Source organism: Anopheles ziemanni, chromosome 3 (genome assembly GCF_943734765.1).
Source record: "Anopheles ziemanni chromosome 3, idAnoZiCoDA_A2_x.2, whole genome shotgun sequence".
In the NCBI taxonomy this organism is placed as follows: Eukaryota; Metazoa; Arthropoda; class Insecta; order Diptera; family Culicidae; genus Anopheles; species Anopheles ziemanni.
In genome coordinates, this window is record NC_080706.1 from 50,253,849 (window position 1) to 50,276,820 (window position 22,972).

At 43.3% G+C, this 22,972-nt stretch overlaps 1 protein-coding gene across 18 annotated transcripts in view; it reads left to right on the forward strand.

Moving 5' to 3' along the window:
* LOC131286172 (tropomyosin-2) overlaps positions 1-22,972 on the forward strand; it is a 36,695-nt gene that overhangs the window by 10,436 nt on the left and 3,287 nt on the right. For 3 of the 18 annotated variants that reach the window (XM_058315079.1, XM_058315076.1, XM_058315071.1), the window contains exons 2-7: positions 6,298-6,431; positions 6,877-6,994; positions 14,790-14,860; positions 15,093-15,168; positions 16,613-16,675; positions 19,401-19,470. In XM_058315079.1, the coding sequence (XP_058171062.1) occupies positions 6,298-6,431; positions 6,877-6,994; positions 14,790-14,860; positions 15,093-15,168; positions 16,613-16,675; positions 19,401-19,470 (532 nt within the window). Of the gene's footprint in view, positions 1-960; positions 1,517-6,297; positions 6,432-6,876; positions 6,995-8,038; positions 8,595-12,674; positions 12,746-14,789; positions 14,861-15,092; positions 15,169-15,720; positions 15,784-16,612; positions 16,676-18,327; positions 18,391-19,400; positions 19,471-20,344; positions 21,572-22,972 lie in introns of those variants that run through there. The other 15 variants (XM_058315078.1, XM_058315074.1, XM_058315080.1 and 12 more) reach the window with 12 other exon arrangements.

Here is a 22,972-nt window from a genome sequence, read left to right on the forward strand (position 1 = left end):
CGACGGTTGCCGTCAGTTCAGCAGTGGTTTTGACCGAAGTGAGTAACTTTTTTCACCGCCACGGCGCGCGCGTTCGGAGGGAAAGAATTGGACATTTCTTTTCTGCCATTTAACAAAACCCGTGGTTTGCTGTGCAAATAAAGCGCTCGAGCTTGTCTTCAACTGCACTGCACGTTGGTAGATAAAAACCGCACTTAACTGGAAAGATCGTAGCGCAGTGTGGTTGATCGAAACTTGTGGGTCCATTCTTGTTTTGGAAGAAAAGTTTCTTCGTTCCCGAGGGTTTTAGTGTTGGTGGTGGTGGTTGTGAAAACGGGAAGATAGCACCTGGATTAGTTCGAGGCGTGGTGTGTGCTTGTTTTTTCTGTATGTTCCGGGGCGATCCTTTAATGTATTCTTGTCTTTCGTGACGGGAATTTACGGCAATCCCACTGGAGAAAATGATGTAAAATCTGGATAGAGGATTTGTGCGTACCCTCGTCGGGCGCGCGCGTGTTTGTGTGTGTGCGTATATTCGGGGAGTGTGGGCTCGACGACGTGCACCTACAACACGCTGCTCCGGTGTGTGTCTCTTCCACGGGAATGCTGTGTGTGTCGCCCGGAATTGGTGAAGGAGACAGCGAAATGATCATTATTCCGTCCGCGGCATATTTCGATGATCAAAAATAATAAAAATCGAATCGTATGCAAAGTGTAGTTTTTTCTCGATACACGAGACGCATGAAATATCGATCGTAGCTGTTTGCCGTCCGGGATATTCGAAAAGGGCTCAGCGAAAATGTTGGCTTACAACAGCTCGTCAGAAGAAACGGGGTATCGAGGATGACGTACTTGCGTCGTCCTCGCAGTGTATGTGTGTGTGCGCGCGAGTGTGTGTAACGTGTTCTTTGTCAAAATGTTAATTATTAAAATTGTGTACCAACATTTTTATCCCCCATTTTTAATTAGCAGTGCAAGATTTTTTGATAGTTGATGATTTTATAATAATTGTTCGGTAAACCAAATCCATTCGTTTGGTAGCCAGAAGAAGGTAGAATTTCGAGTGTCTGTGGTAAAACGGTGTGCAGAGTGCAAGTGGTTTGAAGGAAAAAGTTTCAACCACCGAAAAAAGAAGGGCCTTAGTTTATCATAATATAAAAAAGAAGTAATCCGGAAAGCGGAGTTGCAAAATCACTGGTTCCTTGGTCGGGCGCTGCTTTTCAGTTCGTCTTCTTACGCGCGGTGTTCAGTCGCAGTTCTTATCTCAAAGGAAAGATAAGTCCGCAGGAAAACGGGAACAAGCAACCGTTCCGTTAAGGGGTAGCTACCAGCGCGACTTGGAATCGAGAGGTCAAAAGAAACGAAGGGAACAGAAAATAAAACAAATACCATGGCTGCGAATATGCAACAAGGTGGCAACCTGCTCGATGTGCTGAAGAAGAAAATGCGGCAAACGAAGGAGGAGATGGAAAAGTACAAGGATGAGTGTGAAGAGTTTCACAAAAAGCTCCAGAACGAAGTGATGAGACGCGAAGAAGTAAGTTGGTTTAGTTTACCTTGGGTTGTTTAGACGAATTCATACGATAACTTTCGGTTGGTTAGGAAGTAGATGATTCGCTCTGTTACAAGTGGTTGTCGAACGAACCATTTCACTGACGTTCTATTTATAACAAGGTGGAACCACCAGACGGAACCACCTTGTGCACATCGAAGTAGCCGGCCGTAAAATGATTGACGAAGAGCGAGAAAGATTGCGACCTGAAGGACATCTAATCAAGGTTCGGGTGGAAAGGATATCCGTATCTACGCGAAGTTATGTTTATTTATCTAACTTGAATGAAAGGTCAATGTTCATCGATTCGCGATAAAATATCGTACATCTCAACTCACGAATGCTTTGATTAATCATACATTTCGGTGAAGATTATGGCATTTAAAGTTTCTTGTACGCATGGGCTGTATTTGATCCTCGTTTTCTCCACTGGAAGTGTCAAAGTCATTTCGGAGGGAAATAAATAAGAAAAAAAAACAGCTAAACCCCGGTCGTGAGATACACGCACTTTCCTTGCATTCCAACTGGAACGTTCTCTTGCGAGAGTGTGCGTGCGTGTGTATCGTGGCAACCGCACCACCATCATCCCATGGATGATACGGCGAGGCTGTGTTGGTGCTTGTCATGTCACTACCACTACATAGAACCACACGCATAGCACTGTCGGTGGTCAACATTGGATCGGGTGCATATATTTTATATGTTCACGGTTCCTTCCGGTTCTTGAACACCTCACCCTTTTATGATTATTTCCTCTTTCCATGAAGTTCATTGTTAAATTTTCTTCGTGGTGAGGAAATCGTAAAAGGTTGAAAAGTTAAAAACCACCGTAATGTTGTTCCGAAAATTATTGCCATTATGCAACTTTTAAATGTCATGGGTCCTTTATACTAACACACGATTTATACAATTTTAATTTTAAAAATGGTCTTATGAAAAGACCCCCCCCATCGAATTGTTTTTGTGTTAATTTTCGCGAATCAATGTGGGCCACCTCAGCGCGCATCGCTTTGGGGTCAATGGCGATGTGTTAATTGTGTGTGCCGTTGGTTTTACCTCCTCAAAACACAATTTAGCTTTTTTGTTTGTGCAACTGTGCACAACAATTACAGTGACTTAACGACCAGGAAGAAAGGTGCAGGGTTGAGAGAAGAAGTTGCAGCAATCTTTGTATCTGCCATTACTTTATTGCACTGTTATATTTTTTTCCAGCGGCACTTCCTACACTCGAGCAAAAATCCAAAGAAAGGAAATGACCTCCTTTCGAGATTCATATTCCTTCCTTAGGTGCAATGGATTTCTCTCTGGCCTTCAATTGCTGCAAGCCCGGCAGATGATCCCTTCATTGTGGATCGATGAGATGTTTTCGGATGGGTGGGGGGGCTTAAATTTGCCGAAATAAAACCGGCAGCCCATCGGAAGTGGTCACACCCCGCAAGCAAAAGGTGGAAGAGCGCATCATCGCTGCCGTGGATTTCTCTTGCGCCGGTACATCCGCCAGCGCCTGAAAAACACCCTATCACCACCACCAAAGTCAGACCAACACTTGGAATTGATCAAGTTACCACACCACCTGTACCGTACGCCATGCCATAAGAAATATGCCAAGAAGTGCACACGACGGCCTCGAAGGCCGCCCCTACATACCCGGCTCCATAAACCGCTAGGCATGCGGGGTTTTTATGGCTGTGTTGTGCCACCGTCGGTTTATTGGCGAAGCTAGTATGCGTAAGCACGGCCCCCGCGATACCGGCGAATGAAGTGGAATATCGCGGGAACGCGAAAACTCACCGCACAATATAGCGGTCCAAGAGGGCACTCTCTTCTTTTCCTTCGTCGCCATTACCTACCTCTTTTTGTCTGCCTCCCATCAGTTGTGCAAACAATTGACCTTCTCCTTCGCCCTTCTGCCGGGGAAAACTTTTACATTTTCCACCGCAGAGAGAAAAAAAACTGCATTTGCAAATGTGCACTGACTTTGTGTATGGCGACGCTTTTTCTTCCTGGCATGGCATGCTTTTCCTTTGCACTGTTGTCATCGGATTGTCACGTTTATGGCACCGGATCGGATACTGACTGTCCAGTATGTAGCCATCCCTTCATCCCCTAGCGGTGGTTGGGGTCTGTAGAAAGGGGGATGGAGGGTGGACACGTAGTTCATCGCACCACGCCCTGAATCGTGACAATGTGTTCGAGATTGGAGGGTGGTGCACCCGTCTCGCTTAGTGAGGGAGGGCACCCCTTTTCAATTGTCAGTTCGGACCGGGAAGGGGGGCGATGAGCTCGTGGAATGTGTGGATCTTATGCCGGCCATCCAGTTTGTAGGAGTTCGCGTATGATTCTGTAGACGCCAATCGTCTACAGGAAGGAATGGGCTCCTCTACGCACACCGTGCGTCATCTTTTAGCTGTAGATCTTGTCCACACAACAACCACAACCGCACAGCGAAAGGCACATCTACCAAAACAAATGTGCCAACGGGGTCGCGCACCGCGGGTCCGGCCGGGTGTCTTGTTGCGCTTCCCGCGGAACGCACAGTGGTCCCGCGGAACCGTAGGGTGGTCCAAAAGACAGACCGTTTGTAAGAAAATATTACATTGCACCCTCGAAATTTAGCTGTAGCAGAGGCTTCTCATCCAATCAACAGATGTATTAAATGACAGCCTCTAACCTGTGCAAAGGGTCAAAAGCAACCGGGAAAAAGTCTTTCCTCCATTCGTGCCGCAGACGATCGTGGCTGCAAAGGAGTTTGGTTGTTTTGTTGCAAGTGTGCGTCCGGTCGAAGAAACTCGATTGATTCGAACCCGCAAGAAAAGTAGCGATTCCGGTCGCCAAATGCTGGCAAGAGAGAACCGCCGGTGATGATGGTGGAATCGGTGGAGAGAGATAATCGTCGTTGAAGCTCGCTGACCTTGAACATAATTATTTTGCTGACGCCATGAGAGGCTCGGACTGGCGCGAACGAGACAATCCCGGCCAGGGGAGAGATGTGTGTGGAGTCTGTGTATTGAATGTCGCCCCGCGATGATGTCAGCGCGAAATCATTCCTGTTGTTTCCATCTTCTTCACGGGCGCTCTGATGGGGTTGATTATGGTGATGTAGGCTTTTCACTTTAATGTTTCCTCTCCCCCCTAAGCGATGATGTTGTTGTTGTTCACTCGAGTTTTATGAAATGGTGCAAATGTGCACGTAAAGGTACTACCCCCATATGCCCACCTTGTCACATATTGTTATGCTGATTAGGTGGTTTCAATCGGGCCACCTCGCGCGCATCACATCACTTCGAAATTTGCATTGACACGGACTTATTTCGTGTGGTTATGACGGACTTATGCGGATTATCACAACAAGAAAGGTTTGGAAATTTGTTCACAATTTAATGTTGTCAATGGAATGCAAAAGAACGTCGTGGTGTGTGGCGATTCAACCCTCAATCAATCCCACCACCATCATAACACCATCGTCAGAAAACATCAGTACATGTTTTGTGCCGATAAAAAAAGTACCCTCCTTCCTCTGTTAGTTGTGGCGAGGTGATTCCAGCGCCGGTTGCCCAACGCACTCTGCACCATTTTATTATCAACAGGTTGAAACTGCATGAGTCGGCTCGAGGATCGTCCACAAAGTGTAGTCGCTTATCGCTCGTCGGGCGAGGTGGAGCAACGCATGATAAGAAGTCAGATGTGTGTACAGTACTGTGTTGCTCGCGGGACCTGCAGGTCGTCTCTTTCGTATGAATGTGTTTACACGATATATTTTGAGGAACGAGCTACAATTTCATGCGAATATAGGGATAGGCACATAAAGTTGGTTTGATTTGTATCTATTACCACTACAGTCTATGGGCGAATTTTTAATCGCAAAAGAAGATTTAACCCTTAAACCCCCGTTGCCTGATGTCTCCAAGTTCTCTTCTAAACACGTTCATGTTTCGTTTCCATATCGTTCGAACGCCATGGCGGCATAGCCGCAAATGATGTCATCCGTTTGCCCCGCGTTTGTGCAATGTTGTCGGTTGGGGAGTTTCCGTCCCTCACCATACTTCCCCTCTTGGTGAAGGGGGGGCCCTCTTGGATCTGTTGAAGTCATACAACAACAGCCCCCCTTCCTTCCCCCTCAAGGTAAGGTAAGGGTGGTACTCGATCGGGGAGCTCGCCTTGCTCCACCAGTTGTTGGGATTACCTTATTTGGTAGCAAAGTAAGTACGGGCCCCGGAGAAGGTGAAACCGCGATATAAGGCTCTGCTGAGTCGGCAGTTGTGTGCTCGGAGGTCGCCATATAGCAGGAGCAGGCGGTAGGGTGGACCACCGGAGGTACGGCAGGGAAGACACACAGAGCGAGAGACCCTTGATTGTGCTGTCGTGCAAGGTACTTTCACTGACGAGGTCATCGGGAGGGAAGGCGAAAGCGGGTGGGAGTTGCTGTGCCTGGAAAACAAAGGAAAAAGAAGGGCACGAAGATGGCAAAAAAAAAACGACGCTACGATATCCGCATAGTTCCGAATGGCACGCAAAGTTCAAACTGTTAACCTGAAATGTAAATGTGTGTTTATTCGGTGGTGGGCCTTCTAGCTTTGTGTTTTCAATTTTAAGTTGTAATGTTTGCGGATAGAACCTAGGGTTAATTATTATGTAGTACTCTGATATTTTCTTACTACGGAAGATTGCGGATTTTGTTTACGTTTGCCACATTACTTATTAACCTTCTTATTACTTATTGAACATTGTTAACTAACGAACCTTTTCCCCCCTCTTTTCCATTGCAGGCCGAATCTGAAGTTGCCGCTCTGAACCGTCGCATTCAGCTGCTGGAGGAGGATCTCGAACGTTCGGAAGAACGTTTGGCCTCCGCCACCGCTAAGCTGTCAGAGGCTTCGGCCGCTGCCGACGAGAGCGAACGGTAAGTTTGTTGGGTTCCTGCGGGACACAGGAACCGTGCGTGAGCCTGGACACGGAGCGACCATAAAGAGCGACACAAAAAAAACTGCAAACAAGCAAAGAAAGAAGAAATGAACGAGACACCCAAAGTAATGAGAAGGATAACGAGAAGGATATTGCCGCTAAAAAACCGACAATAAGAGGATGTGCCCCGAGTCGTCATGTCCTCTTTCTTGGGTAGCTTCTTGTCTTTCCTTTGCGATTAAGCCAAATTTTTTCTCGTAATGATTTTTCTTTGTTGTCTTGAGATCATCTCGAGAATGTGATCCTCTATTGTCTCCAAACAACACCTTCACTTGCAACCTCGTACGATCTGCAATAATAACATCTCATTGCCTATTTTTTGTGTGGTCCGTCACAACTATTGATGTGTTCGTCCACGTCCACCCCCCACCCCCTTCCCACAGGATCCGGAAAGCCCTCGAAAACCGTACAAACATGGAAGACGATAGGGTAGCGATACTGGAAGCACAGCTATCCCAGGCCAAGCTAATAGCGGAGGAAGCAGACAAAAAATACGAAGAGGTACACACCCCACCGCTCCCCGTCACCCTCTCCACAAACTTGTCCTTTTCAACCGAACCGTAAATTGCACATCTTCTGCAATTGCATATGAGATTACAGCTGCTTTCGTTCGTTCCGTTGGATTTGTGGGCGTCCTTGGTGGACGTCGATCTTGATTGAAGGTGATGTGTCCTTCGAAAACTATTTTCTACCTTGTGATATCATCTCAGGCTATCGTAGCTTTTTTTTTAATTTGTTTTATAATGTTTCTATTCTTTTACTATTATAGATCATTGTGTGATTTATTTCTTATGTTTCCATTTTCATAAATTTATGTAAAATTTATGTATTGGAAAAACCTACACAACTCCCCCTACGAGGAGTATAGGAAATGGTGAAAACTCCCCATTAAGGATCGCGTCGTTGTCCTTCTCCTTCTTTAGTATCTCGGCAAACGCACACACCAGCACAAAACATTCCAAGCCGCGCAATCAAACAGTTTCACGAGATGTGAAAATGGCAAATCCTTCCTCATCTCTCTCTCTCTGCGTTGCATTCCGGATGGCTCGATTCAGTCGACGATCGTCTTCTTGTGTTACTTATAATGGTTCTTTTTTCTTTCTTTCTTTATCTCCCACCGACATCTTAAAAACAAAACTTTTACCACACACCAACCTTTTCTTCCTCGCGTTTAAATCTTTCCCGTGTCTCGTCCTGCGCTCACTCGCTCGCTCACACGCTCGCTCGCTCGCTCGCTCCAACGAAATATTGCCCCAACGCTATTCTTCGACCCGCTCCTCCCCACCAAAAAACACATGTGTGAACATCCGAAAAAATAATACATTTAAAAATGCGTTGTAATTTTTATCAAACCAAAAAATACGTACAAACTAAACCTATATATGTATAAATCTACTGTGATAAACATCGATCGCGTATCGATCATCGATATTATGTAAAACATCACGTACAAAACGGAATCTGACCGCGATCACACGCTTACGTTAAAAACGTTAAATCATCAAAATCCCAACGCTGTTAATCAATCGTCCCGCGAACCGACAGCGCCCGCAAGGTTCTTGAGAACCGTGCCCTGGCCGATGAGGAGCGCATGGACGCCCTTGAGAACCAGCTGAAGGAAGCCAGATTCATGGCTGAGGAGGCCGATAAGAAATACGATGAGGTGCAAACGCTAGACATTACTTGACAAACAATTAGCTAGAGCTTGTTGTTGTTTTCCTTCCGTTTTCTTGGTTTTCTCTTGTTTTGAGTTATTTTCTTCCCATGCTGCAAAGAGAGAGAGAGTGTCTCTTTGCTGTCTTCCTCTCCCACTCGCGCTCACATTCCGATGCCGTATCGCGCTCTGTGGCTGATGGGGCTCGTGTGCTGCACCGGATGTTTGCCATTGTGGACCATCACCTTCCTTCCGGTAGTGGGGGTGGTTCCTTGGGAAAAGGTACACCCACTTCTGGACGGCACGTGGTGGTACACTTCGTGCAAATACCCGGTGTTTCCAAACAGTGCGCGATCCCGGCAGAGGATCGAACGAGTGCGATGAAGGAAGGAAACTGCGAATGTATGTATGTATGTGTGTATGTGTGTCTGTGTTTATGTATGGGCTCGCGTGATTGTGCGTATGATTGAGGCACACGCCTCCCAAGTGGAACGTGTGTGGAAGGATGAGCAAAACTTGGATGAACGGGAAATGTGCCAATCGCGGAACCCCGGAAGTAGCCGGATGTGCGATTTCGTCTTTTGCCACTCAAGAGAGCACGCATGAAATTTGCTACTAACGACCACGAAAACAATCCCGTTCTGGGCGTACCACTGTTTAGCTGTTTTGTTCTTCTATCCGTTGTCTAACGAGATGGAAATGAGAGGTCCATTTTCCACTGACAAGCCTCCCTTTGAACGATCTGCGAATCATCACTTAGTATATTAGTGGCTTAGGCTTGCAACCAGGCGAAAATTATTCTTGCTTGTATTCTTAAAAAAAAGACACATCACAGCAGATGGCAAATTTGTAATTGTTTTGCGAAAAGAAATCTTTTAATATGTAAGTTCTCTCACAAATCGTGCAATCTTTTTTTACGACGTCCTGTTTACAATTGTTTGTTGTTCATATTTGCTCGCTTGTATGAGATACTTCTTGCCACCTGTACACCTGAAAACGATTAGAATAATGAAAAATTATAATAAAATTATATGGTCGCTGTTTCTTGGATGCGCGTTCATGGAAAGATCATAAACATTGGCCCCATTCTTGCCGCACTTTCCTAATCAGAAATCTTGTGAGAGTTCCGTTTGCAGTAGTCTCGTTCCTTTTTTGTTTCCCAAGTTGGAGAAGCTGTCCAAAAATGCAAAAAAATAAAGTGGAAAAGAAACCGTTTTAAAGTAACTGTCTTTTTTTAAGCCTTCACATCATCAAACCAATGGCCACTGTTTCTAGTTATTATTTTGTATTCGGAGATCATCCGTTTGTTCTTCTTGGAGCGCTGGAACCTTTCCCTTTTCCCCGAGATTGTTGCATTTTTTTGTGCGTGGCCTTTTTGTTGTTGTTTCAACCAACGCTGTGTAACATTCACTTGAATGTTCCAATTTTCTCCAGATTGTTTCACAAAACGGCGAAAATGATGATGATGGTGTGAAGAAGCGCACGAACGTTGCTATTGTTTCGTTGTTTTCTCATTCGTTGGAATTTTGAAGATTAATCTATTTAGCTGCGCTTCTCGGGTTTAAGGAAGCCGTACCAAAGTGAGATGAGTTTAAAACAAAGTGATGATTCGCTCGGCTGGCATGTTTCCTTCTGTACTAACAAAATATAAAACCCCCCTGTTCAGTAGTTTTGGGGGATAGAGAGTATGAGTTTTTCCCAAAAAGAATGCCGCACTCTCCGGTTCTTGTGCTTGCATACATCTATTATCATTGGCTGTTGATGTGTGAAACGAGGGTACATTTATTTGTTCCGTACCGTGAGTAAAGTATGAAGAAATACTAGAAATGTTTATCGTCTTAAGAAACGTAAAACGCGTGTGTGGTCACCAGCGATGTTGGTAGGGTGATGTGCTGCAATCGGTTAAGAGATGACACACCTAATTGACGCCTTAAGAAGAACTGGTAGCGATGAGAGATGTGCCTTGCTGTGTAACCAAGTAAATATATCGGTGCTTTGAGGAGGACATATCTTATTTTAACAATGTACCCAACCTAACGACATACAAAATGCTTTGTGAGATGTTTTCTTTTTGTTGATGAGCCGTATAGGAATGGCCGTCTACCACAATATCAAGCTGCGTGTTATATTAGTTCTTTTCGTAAGACTCTAGGCATCACTTATTCGAATACACAAAATTGGGATTAACGTTTTGTCCTTGCAAAATACTTCCGTCCACGTTGCTCATCAAACCTTAACTCAATAAAATGCGAAGCAATACAGATGATTGACAAAAAAATACATCAACGAGAGTGTTCGTGCAAGGTAATTTAAAATCGTGAATGTTTAACCAAGGTATGAAAAGGAAAAGTTGAAGATTAGTTAAAGTTCTAGGGTCTTTCATTAAAAACAATTATACTAAAAACATGAGTACGAAAATGATGACCTTTACAAAGATTGACAGGCCCTCCTACCGCAGTAGATGGTCTTGTACTGGATGAGCAAACTTACCAACTGCAGGGAGATTGGAAAAATGCGTATGCTTGTGGTAGATAACCGAGGAAAAATGAAAGTCAAAGTGCTGCTTAATAAGGAAAATAAACTATTAATATAATGAGATTGCGCTATATAAATATATATATACATACAAGAAATATATAATATTGAAAAAATCAGCAACTATTCCTAGTTTATTTATTGACAATAAATATCGGTTTTAGCAAATATTGTTCATGTTTTATGAAGAAACCATTTTCCATAATAATTATATAAGATAGTCCGTGAAGGGAATAATGAGATGAATGCTGAGATCGTTCTCTGGTATTTATTTCAAAAACGAAAATTCTGTTAAAAATTTACAACCAAGTTCTTATTGCATTTTACTCAGTGGCTCTGTTGTCCGAAATAAACAAAATCTTGGGAAAAATTGGTGTCTTGATGCTGGTCTATTGGATATTGTATGATTTTTAACGCAGTTGTTAGTGGTCTTACAGCTCAATTAAACTATCAATAGATTTCCATTAACAGTTTGTTTGTTTTGAGTTGGAATACATTCCAATCTGATTGAATCTACAGACGACCTTCTTTCCTTTCAACTTTTGTCGGCAACTTTTATAGTCTTCTAGAAGTCTAAAAAGTTGTTTTGTAACTATGGTTTGGAAAATAAATATAAATTCCCTTCTCAAGTTGTTCCTAAAAAGAAAAAAAAAATGGTTATGAAACAAATAAGAAAATTTTTTAGTTTGGATCAGGAGTTCTGTGAAACTCTTCTGTTGGTCAATTGTGGCGTTAGTCGTGATGTGCGGTTTCGACCGCAAAATACCGTTATGAAAGCAAATTTGGTCAACTTACTTCCAGTTCCATGTTGCTAAAATATAACTTGTTTTATAAATATATTATTATCCAACATGTGATTTGAACGTTTTTTTCTGTATTTCAAACCATAGATTACTAAATTTCCTATCCGAAATTCGTCCCAGTTGGGGTCCTTGTGTGTTCCATCTTCTTTAAAGGATCATCGAACATATTGACCAAAAGTTGAAACGTTCAATAACTTTATGCGTAACATACTTTTTACGCAAACTTAAAACAAATTATGTATTTGCTCTCTTATTTTTTAATTCAATGAATGCAAACTTTTCTCTACTTAAATATTGTTACTTGTTTTGCCATACAAAAATTGATCGGTTGGTTAAAAATCATAATATTGATTCACCAAAATCAAAAGTAAAATTTCAAAACGATACAGGATTAATGTTATTTCAAATAGAATATTGTACTTAATTAACTGCCTCTTCGGAAAAGAATGAAAATTAACAAAACTGATTTAAATTGATTGAATTGAATAATGTTGTGCGGAATGTCAATAAAGCATTTCGTAACGATAATCACCTTTGGTACCAACCAATTTGCTCATGGCAACAAATGTCAACAGCGGATCGTAATTTTTGTTTATTTGACGTAGCCATTAAAAGAAGTTTATGACAACATAGCGTACTGAGTAAAACAAAACAAGATGGTTTAAAATGACAAGATTGTTTGAAACATTGTGCAATTTGTAGCGGGGTGATAATAGACTTCAGAGTAGAGGACATCAAAAACATTTCTAGTATTTCGTTCATTATTTACTAAATAAGAGCTCACAATCATCCGCCCAAAACGTATTATGCTTCATTGGAAGTAAATCCATTTGCTTTTCTCACGTTGCATGTAACATATTATCCCTTCGCCGGGCAGGGTTGTGAACCCCTACCCTAGACCGTTCTTAACAAGCCATGCGTTCGTTTTCTAGGCACTAACGATAAACCAAATTTGTGCCACTTCTTCCTTCCGGAGGAAGTGGATTGGTCTGCAAAGTTTGTGTGTTTGTTTGCGCTTGCAATAGATATTCCGCGTGTGGTTTTGACGTGTGCGCCTTTTGCCGCGATGAATTGCAAAGCGAGCACCACGAACGGGGTCGATACTAAGATTAGAATTTTTGTCCCCTTCTTCGCCCCCTTTACACCACCCCCATCACACCGACGACGATGACGCCTTACCCTGGTATAGGTCGCCCGTAAATTGGCCATGGTAGAAGCTGATCTTGAGCGTGCTGAGGAGCGCGCCGAGGCCGGTGAAGCGTACGTACCTTGATGATGCTCCCCCCTCTGTTTGTTGCCCTAAATGTCGAGTGGTTTTTCTCTCCGTTTTTCCCAACTTACCTGCGTGTGTGTGTGCTGTCGAATTTCTCGGATTTGTGTGAAGTTCAAATAACATATTGTGTGATGCTAAAAAAACTTGATATTCTGCTGCTTTTGAGGGAACCAACTGCTGCTCCCACGTTGCTAAACGGTGTACTAGATTGGGTAATGCTTTGGATCGAACATCAACCAGTTGAACATCTTTTTTAAACTTTTTCTCCACTCCTGCGACCCCTTGGTTGTTGGGGTCGTTTGGTTAAGTGTGTTTTAGATGGATCTAGTTTAATTCAAGTAACGATCGGATGCTGGTACCGGACGTGCGAGTGAAAGTCTCGGACAGAAGAACGGCATCGTCCCACGTTTTATTACAGCCGGCTTTCCTCGCCATCACTCCCAATAAAGCCATCATGACAACGATGGCAACTTTGGGTGAGGGTGGTGGTGGATAAATCACGCCGGCCTTTTCGAGCGAAAGGTGGGAGGCTGTTAATTGGGCAATTTTGAGCACCCAAAACTCAACGACCTTTTTAACCGCGCCCTGCTCGTCTTCATCTTTTCTTTCCACTTCTTGCCACTGTGTCGGCGTTTGGAAGGAAAAGTGGACCATCGTTTAGTGTTTTAGTGTAACCCCCAAACCCCACCGTAAAGGGGTAACGAAACGGGAAAATGCAAATAGCTACCAATTTTCACCGTCGAAAGGGCTCTTCTTTTCGTGCTTAAATGCTCGAGAAAAATCAAAACTTTGTTGAAAAAAACTTTCCATCGAAGGTGAAATCAATTCCTGAAGCGTTCCAAAGCCCACCCTCTTCTGTTTAACCACGTTTTCCGCTGCGTATGTGTGTGCCCTTTTTCTGCCATAAAATCGTGTTATTGTTGTTTTCGCTAACACATTGTTGCTGCTGTTGCTGCAGGTTGTGCAAAAGAAAAAAAAAACTGACCGCTGACAAGTCATTTGCGACAACCTGTGAATCAACAAAGATGCGTTTTAATCTAATCTAATCCAATGAACGAACCAAAGCAACGCCACCAGATGGTTCGAGGCGTCGAACTATCAAGCCTTATGCTAGTCGAACGATTTTCCCCCGTTCGTTCCGACAAAGTATCCCTCATCCTCTCCCCCAAACTCCAAACCTTACGTCCCCCTCGAAACACCAGGAGGTAAATTTCCTCTCCTGAAGAGAATCCATCATCGAAAACATCGAGTCGTACGATCGCAAATTGAATCCACCGGTCACGCTTTCAGTTTTTATTGGATGAAGCATGCAAGAAAGTCATCTAAAGTGGATTAAAATAAAGAAAAAACCCCGGAGTATGTCCTCGAATTGTTTGCACGTTTCAACCCCACTTAAAAACCCAAATCGTATTTCATCGGCGGTGTGTTGTCTTTTGCGATCGGCGACCGTTTGTGTGGCGATGACTTAACTTGAGTGATCGTAAACTAACCTTAACCCGTTTTGTTTTCTTACTTTACTCTTTTACCCGCTGCGGAATGCTCGCTGTTTTTTTCTGTGTTTTTGTGTGTATGTGTGCATTGGCGTGCGTATCGGTCTTCGGCGGACAAAACCGATCGCCCTCGGATGTCGTGTGCGATTAACCTCTAACCCCAAATGTGGCAACGAAAAACCGTACCAACCGTCTACCGAACACACACACAACGCATCGCACGAAATGCGAAATCTGCCACTGCCATCGAACATAATCGAATTGCCCATTACGATGACGACGAACCATGCCGAACGATGAAACAACTGGCGGATGCTGATGGTGTGTGGTTCTTCTGCACGATCGCCGATCTCAAAATAATCCCGTCCGATCGGTCGACGGTTGCTGACCGACCAACAACAACCCGCACTGGTTGCATTTCCGTTGCGTGTTTTGTTTGCTTGCCTGTGTAACCATGCCCTCGATAACGCTTGACGCTGGTGGTGCCACGCCGCGCGCCACGCCACCGAACCCGGATAACCTGGCGGCCGAACTCGAGCAGGTGGCCAGAAAACTGGTGCTCATGGAACAGGACCTCGAGCGCTCGGAGGAGAAGGTCGAGATGAACGAAAGGTTTGTAGCGGCAAGAGATGGGGGTAAAAGGAAGCATACCTTCCCGGCCACCAGCACACTAATCCCCCATGCTTTGTTACTGGTTTTTGTCGTTAAATGTTTTTGCATGGATTTTTCCCAAACTTTCGTTCCGTTTCGGAGAACCTTTGATATGATGATGATACTAATTGTTGTTTTCTGCTCTCTTCCTTATTTCACACTTTGACTTCTTACGCCAACTTTGAAACAACAGCAAGATCGTCGAGCTTGAGGAGGAACTCCGCGTTGTCGGTAACAACCTGAAGTCGCTGGAAGTCTCGGAAGAAAAGGTATGAATACTCCAAACAGGGCAGCGAGTGCTCTCTCCCTAACGTTCACTGCCGATAGTTACCGGTGGTAACCTCACAAAAAACCCAAGACGAATAGTACACACAGAGTTCATACCGTCCACAGACGGTGTGAAACTCTCGGCAGCATAGTTGGTGTTTGATGATAAGAGTTTAGAAAGAACCGAATGAAAAGGAACTGTTTGCTCAGCTCAGTCTCCGCTGTAAAGGATGTCCTTTCTATTACCGTCAAACGCCAACGCCGCGAACCCACACTAAGACTTCAATTTAGTTTACCCATTCGCCCAACACGACGCCACACAATGACGAAGTCCGACTTAAATGTACAGACAGAATTCACACTGTGCGTGTGTGGTTTATTTGACTAAATAGGTTTTTACTTTTTATTTCGTTCCAAACCCAAATCGAACCACTCGATCTCTTTTTCTTGCGAACGTCCGCAATGTGTATCTTTCTAATACCTCCCGATCGGTTTTGAATACTCAAAATTGTAATCGTTCAAAATTGATAAAAAAAAACAAACCCCGAGCGTAGGCTAACCAACGCGAGGAAGAGTACAAGAACCAGATCAAGACTCTCACCACCCGTCTAAAGGAGGTACAGCATCGTTTTCCTTATGCTAGTGATATAGCAGAGCCAATAAGAGTTGGTCAGCTGTTGTTGTTTTGTTGTTGTGTCCAGCTGACCCGCGTTCCGTGTGGTTGTTTCGTTGTGTTTTTCTTTTCGCTTTCGTTTTTGTTTTTTTCTGTTTTATTTCCTGCATTTTTTGTTGATACTGAAGGTACAGTTTGATCGTCCCATTGATTGTTAGATTTTATCTTTCAGTTGATTAGTCGTTTATATTTTTTCAATATGTCCTTTATTAATCAAACAAATTTCATTACTTTCTCATATTTATTCCATACACACATTCGCTCTGTCTCTCCGGCTGATGTAAACTGTGCATTGATGTCGCACTGAACGAATGACCCTCTAAACATTGCCAACAACTCCATCCTTGGCCAAACGACGGCATTATTTACCTTCTACAACAACTAACCCACATCCAACTCGCCGCTCGATTGACTAAAACCTGTTGTACCGAAACCGGCTGTTTTTGTACAAAAATCGAACAAAATCGATATACACACACACACACTCCGCACGACCGGATGGAAACAAAACCAACCTTCCTTCTGGATGTCGTGCCGTGTTTCGGTGTGTTGCCGTGTTTGTTTGACGTACTTACCCGCGTCCACCTGGTCCGACCACCCGCAATGCGTGCGCCTGCGGGGGGTAAACGGCGGGGCTGGTGTGACTATCCGTGCTACTACTATTACTACTACTACCACTACATCGATCGGTCGTCGCGCCTTCCTGCAACGGACATCTGGATGATCCTGGTTCGAAAAAAAAATCAATCCCGTCGATGATCGTACACCGCCAGGCAACGCAACGGGAGGAATCGTACGGTGGTCAAGTGAGAGTGTTGGATCAGCGTCTCAAGGAGGTATACGAAACTGTAGAAGAATCGGGGGAGTTTATTACGGATACACCGATGTTGCCACCGCGTGTATCTGCGATAGTATACTGTTGTTGGCTAGCACTTAGCGTAGGCGCATAGGCGCATAAGCATATTATACACGTAAATCTCGGGGGTAATTAGGGCAGGATAATACACAAACACCGCAAGCTATTTCTTTTCCCTCTCCACCAACTAGTGGTGTCCCATCAGTTAATAACATACGAGCGTGCGTGTCTATCGCGGGCTCCATTTGTTGATTGTAGTTTGGTGAAGATTTAATACCCATATCCAATCTTCCTTTGTGTTTTTTGTTCCTCACTTTGTATGTATGCCCGCGCCTTCCAACCGTGTTCTGCAACACCAGCTGTCTAATGTAATCTCTTATCTTCGTTCCTCATTCGTCCTTGTCAGTGGTTCCATAACTCCTGTTCTGTCCTGTCCACGTGCGTCGTCTTATTGCTTCATTTCTGTCAATCGAAAGGCTTCTTCTGTCGGAGTCTTTCTGCTAGAGTTTCAATCGAACAAATAGGAGAATTTTCGTGGCGAAATTGGAAGGAGCACCGACACAAACGTACACACATGCACAGCCCGACCAGTTGTAGATAGAATTAGAGTAATTTTTGTCATCCAAGTGTGCCGGTTTTTGCTTTCGCGATCATCAAAATATCCCCGTGGCAGCGCCTAGCGGTATGCAATCGGTTCGATGCATTCGATTGGACGCAACCACGTTGGGATGGCAACGATCGACGTTAGGTCGTTGTTAGGATGGAGAGTAAACGTTACTGCTATTAGTCTACTGTAGTGTGCTCCCCCCTTTACAAGGATCTAATGGTTGGCTGATTGGTTTGATTGGGACTCTACCCGAAAGACTGTGGTGGGACGCATTCTGTTTTGTTTGTGTAATTGTCGCACAACCACAAACGCCTTCGTTTATCTCACTATCGAATGTGTCATGATGTGTGCCTCCCTCTGTCCCGTTTGGAATCGTATGTCGTGCGCATCAGCCCCAAAAAAAAACCGTAATGAAGCTTCCACAACCTGGCGCCAAAGAGTGTGTGGGTATTATTTTTACTTGTTTCCAATCCGCTGCAACCAGCCAAACATTTATAACACATTTTGAGGTTATCTTTTTGTGAATAGTTACTCTGAGGGTACTAGATGCTAACTCCAGCAACAACAAACACTCATGCTGTTAGCGCTGCTTGGGCTGTGAACCATGTGTGTCCGTGTCCGTTGTCTCGTTTCCTCCTGAAACCCCCCACTTCCCACCAAGAAGACCACCAGTCCTTTTTACCTCATACAAAGGCAGATTTGTTGGATGCGTAAAAGAAACCTGTGTTTACTCTAAATGGCGTTAATGATGTCGACCCTCTTCCGGGGGAAGTATGGTAGTGTTATCAAAATGCTCATTTGTGACTAAAAAAGAGTACAAAATCATTATGCTTCTTTGACCGGCTTCCGATTGTGACGAAACTGACCGCTGCGAATGCGTAAACAAAATGTGACCGACCGTGATGTGAGACTGGGCGCCCTCGTGCGCACACTTCCGTCTCCGGAAACCCGTTGTTCAACTAAATCTATCTTTTGTCTTGTTGTATGTACCCTTGTTCCCCCTTGCTCGTATTGTACCAACGAAGGCTATGGCATCTCGCGATTCAGTCGAAGACAAGATCCATCAGCTCAATGATAAGCTGACCAACGTAAGTTTACGTTTCTTACTGGCCATCTACCGACGGTTGCTTTCACCATCCTTGCTTCCTTTTTTTCCCCATTGGGTCATCAATATAGTGCGTGCGCGCCAAGCATTCCCAGACTTGGCGAACGGCGTACAGACAGGCTCAAGTTTCATCAAGCAAACTGAGCCTTTACTGATCGTTTAGGTGTAGATGATGGACATGGTATAACCTTTGCTAGTGGTCTAATGATCACTCATGAGAGTTCCAGAACCCCCTAAACTCCCGCATATTAGGATACTAGTTTGTTATCACATGGGCACCCTCTAATCCTTACATGTATCATAGTTTCAATCCTTACCCAACATTAAAATAACACGTCCTCTAGGTAGCTGGTGGTATCCTCCCTTCCGGTCCGATTAGAGAAAGAAACTGTATAGTTGTTGTAGTAGTTAGGAAAATTGAAGTAGGAATGCTACAACTAGGTGCCAACTTCCCGTTCAACTTCTTACTTTTCTATCGTCGAAACAACATTAAAAATAAAAAATGCGCGCACCGGTGAGGTAAGGGGGTGGTTTTTCGATGTTGATTAATCCACTTGTGATTCTTGTGTTTTGTTTTGTTATGCCCGCTACGGCTCAGTGTACTACTACTACTACGAATAACCAACGCTTTTTCTTGCGCTCAAGTAAACTAAGCACTAATTCAGATAACTACGAGTAGAGAAAAGGAAACAAAGTAGATTAATGCATGCCAGCAGAGTAGAATTTTTGGCTTTAAGAAAAGTTGAATGTGGTACAATGGCGAAAAAACGGAGATTAAAATCTGTGCCACTTTGGAAGAAGATTGACCAGTTTAAAATGTATCACATTCAACTTAAATGATAATGTTGTGCAAATTTTTGTGTCGATATGATATTAATATATTTTTCATCTAATTCTACCAAACTCTACTACCTGCCTGTCTCGGATATTTGCTGCCCTTGGTTGGAATGTCATCTTCAAACGACACTTATTGATGCTACGACGAATACATAGGCTGAAGCTCGCGCTGAATTCGCTGAACGTTCCGTTCAGAAGTTGCAGAAGGAAGTCGACAGACTCGAAGGTAAGTGTGTCCTGTTTCCACCGCATAATGGTTACGTTTTTCCTCCATTCAACCATTCGAATTTCATCCATTCCATTTCAACCAACGTCTAAAGTCGTCTAATAACGTTCGCAGTTTTTATCGCTAAATGTTTCAACCCAAACAAATACTTTAAGCGTATTAAAGGTTGTTTTCTTTACCGATTCGCTAACAAGAAGTGCAATGTGTGATCGACTAGTTGCTGATCTATTACAACACAAAATCCTAGACAGTGATGGTAACGATCAGCCAATAACTAACGGTACATGATGTGGAGTGAATTATTGTTGATTTTTTAATTTCGTTTTGTTAGATTTTAGATTAAATGTCGTTGGATGTGTAATGAACGATTTTGCAAATTTTCTTTCGTAATTTTTTAAATTTAAAAATTAGATCCCCTGACTTTTACTTTCCAATATAATCACTTATGATAATGTAAAAAATATTCAACGAAATTAAGAAAACTGAAGGTTTTTCGTTTATTTAATCAATTAGTTTAAATTTTTTTGTTCTAATATTTTATGATTTTTATTATTCCTTTTCTTTTCTTTTATTTTTATTAACTGTTTGATTGCGATGTGTGTGCCTACGCTCTGCTAATCGATAATGCCAAATGTTGTTATAACTGCTGCCTGTTGTGTGCCATCGCTCGAAAACTGATCAATCGTCGGAATCACGATACCTTCGGTTTGCGTTTGTGTGTGGCGTTCGTACTTCGGGTACTCCCAAACATAAACCACCAACCTACCTACCTGCTCATCAAACGGAACTCACTCTCGAACACGTCACACAAAACCGCCGACTTGTGAAACATGAAACCAACAACCAAACCCAACTCGCCCGCCCGTGTGTGTAGATGAGTTGACTGTCGAACGTGCCAAGAACAAAATGCTCCAGGAAGAAATGGAAGCCACCCTGCACGATATCCAGAACATGTAAGGCCGGTGCGAACACCATTACAAAATTTCGCGTAGTAAGTAGCAGCAGCGGCGCAGCAGTAAAGGCAGGCGGCTGGAGGAATGTCGGCACGATCGAATGCTCTGCGAGAATGATTGTGCCTCTGTACTCTTGGGGTGTAGCTAGAGCAGGGCACCAGTAGCAAAAGCAACCGCAAGGGAGGAAGCACATGTGAAGACGTAGTAGAGCGGAGCGAGACGAAGAGATCAACACACGCTTAATGTAATTGGCAAACGATCGCGATACCGAATGCCAACATCCATCACAGAAACACCCGCACCGAAACGTTTCACGAAAACAAAAAAAAAACTACACCATCTCAAACGCCACACATTTGAACACAACTCTGACGATCCTGAAGAGCAGAATTCCATAAATCGCATGCACGCCGAAGAAACAGAAAATTGGAAAACCAGACCTTAGAGTTAGTGGGAGCAGTGCAGTTAATACTAGAATATTTTGGCCTTTATAATGCAAACAATTTGCAAATTTTAAAAGCTTCTTCTTTGAAGTGAGTGTTTTTGAACGCGACTTGTAAGATCTTTGTTTTTAAGGAAACGAGCTAGCATTCGTACGCACAATTTTTTGTTGAGAGGAATTTCTAGATAAAAAAGAATGCTTTGTCAAAAGCAGCACCCCTTTTATCTGTATTCCCGCAAGGGATAGTATCGCAACTTTAGTAATCGGTTTGTATTGCTCGAACACAATCCAAATCTAATTGTCCGAGAAGAAGTCATTTTAAAACTTACATTGAACTTTTACTATCACGATCGCCTTCCGTTTTTCCTGCGAGCGTCAGTTTTCCAATGAAGATATCTTTGTGTATTTATAAATGAACTGGGTAATACCGCATTTTGTACCCGAGCGAAGGTGAAGACAATATTGTTAAGTAGTTTGTTCATGAGCCCATCGACTTGCATTCCATCCCTTTACTGTTCTGTTACTCTTTTCTCGGTTCAATCTGAGGTTATGAAGTATAATTTTATATGTTTGTGTTGCGTTTTAGTCCATCCGCACATTCCATTGCCATTCCAAGCGGTGTTAAAAAACATTTTGAAATAACAACTTTGCTCTTTATGAACAAAAAAAAAAAACCCCAACATGATCCATGCATTTACACAAGGCGCGTAGTAAAGTAGAGTAATATGTTCATGCATTTGCTAAAAAGACAAGGTTCAGCGACCGAAAAAAAAGGTTTGATGTTTTGTGAAACGCCGACCTAACATTGCCATTCTGGTGAGCGTCTGTTTCCCATCACTTAAATAAATTCCAATTCATCTGTGACTGTCGCTCGATTTTTTCAAACGGTATTGTATTTACCACCCATTTTCTTCCTTCAACGTGAAAGTTGTGGAATAGTAATATGTATATGTAGCATTTGAAGTGGTCAGCGACAACGTTCTTCAAGCTTTCCTTCTTTCCACTCCAAATCTTTTCGCTTTGTTTAGATTTAATTCGAGCGTTCGAAACTTCTCACTGGCGATCGTCAGCGATAGAGGCACGTTCCGGCGTTCCGACGGCGGAACGTCGCCGAGTCGAGACCGCTAGTAGACCTCCATCCGGTGGTAGCCAGAGGTTTTTCCTTAACTTTTGTGCCCTTTGTCGCCGCTCCCGTCGCACATAGGAGTGTGCTGATGTCAATAGTTTTCAATTAGAATGAGTAGGAAGGAAAATCATACAAAAGAAAACACAAGCGCTCGGTGGAGTTCGCGTACAGCAATAAAAGTTAAAATTAGTAAAATATCAACGCAAAATATAGCAAAGTTCGACGTTGTGGAAAGTAGAAAAGCTTACTGGTAAAAGATGATGGCAGCATGAAAGTGCCCTTCCTCCGGCTGCAATCGCTGAAAGATCACAGATCAAATTCGTTTCGTTTAGTGAGAGCATCAGCATCGTGACATGCTGTTGAGAGAAAGAAGTGGCGATTAATAAATAAATCGTTGACAACCCCGTTCATAGCGCCACCCTTGCAAAACGACGTGCCTTTAGGAGTGTCAATTTCTTACACATTCTTTTTGCTAGTTTAGTCGATGTAAGCTCACGGGGGACAACACAGAAAAAAATGGAGATAATTCTAGAGCCGATCATTTTGTTTAGGTAAAGTAAAGCGTAAAGCTGCTAGCTGGAGCCCCCAAAACATTAAACACACCTTCACACGAATGATACACGAACACACATGCGAACACACCACGCACACGTGGAATGCAGAATAATGCGAAAAAAGACCCCTTTATTGTATTTGAGTGTTTATAATATATTATTTTATCGTAAATCGAGAATTGTTAGAGTGTTCTATTACTTTTTTTATTATCTCCATTATGTTGTGTTGTGTTTTTATTTCTTGCCGTATGTTTGTTGTTGCTTTCAGCCCCTCTCCGAGTGTTTTCTGTGCTGTTGTTCTGTAGTTTGCTTTTATGCTTACGTTGTTCTGCTTTTATACTTTTTTATTTGCTTGACCCGAAACCATGGTAACCGGGTTGCTTTTTACGCGCACGGAATAAAAACCCAAAACATAAACCCGCTGTGT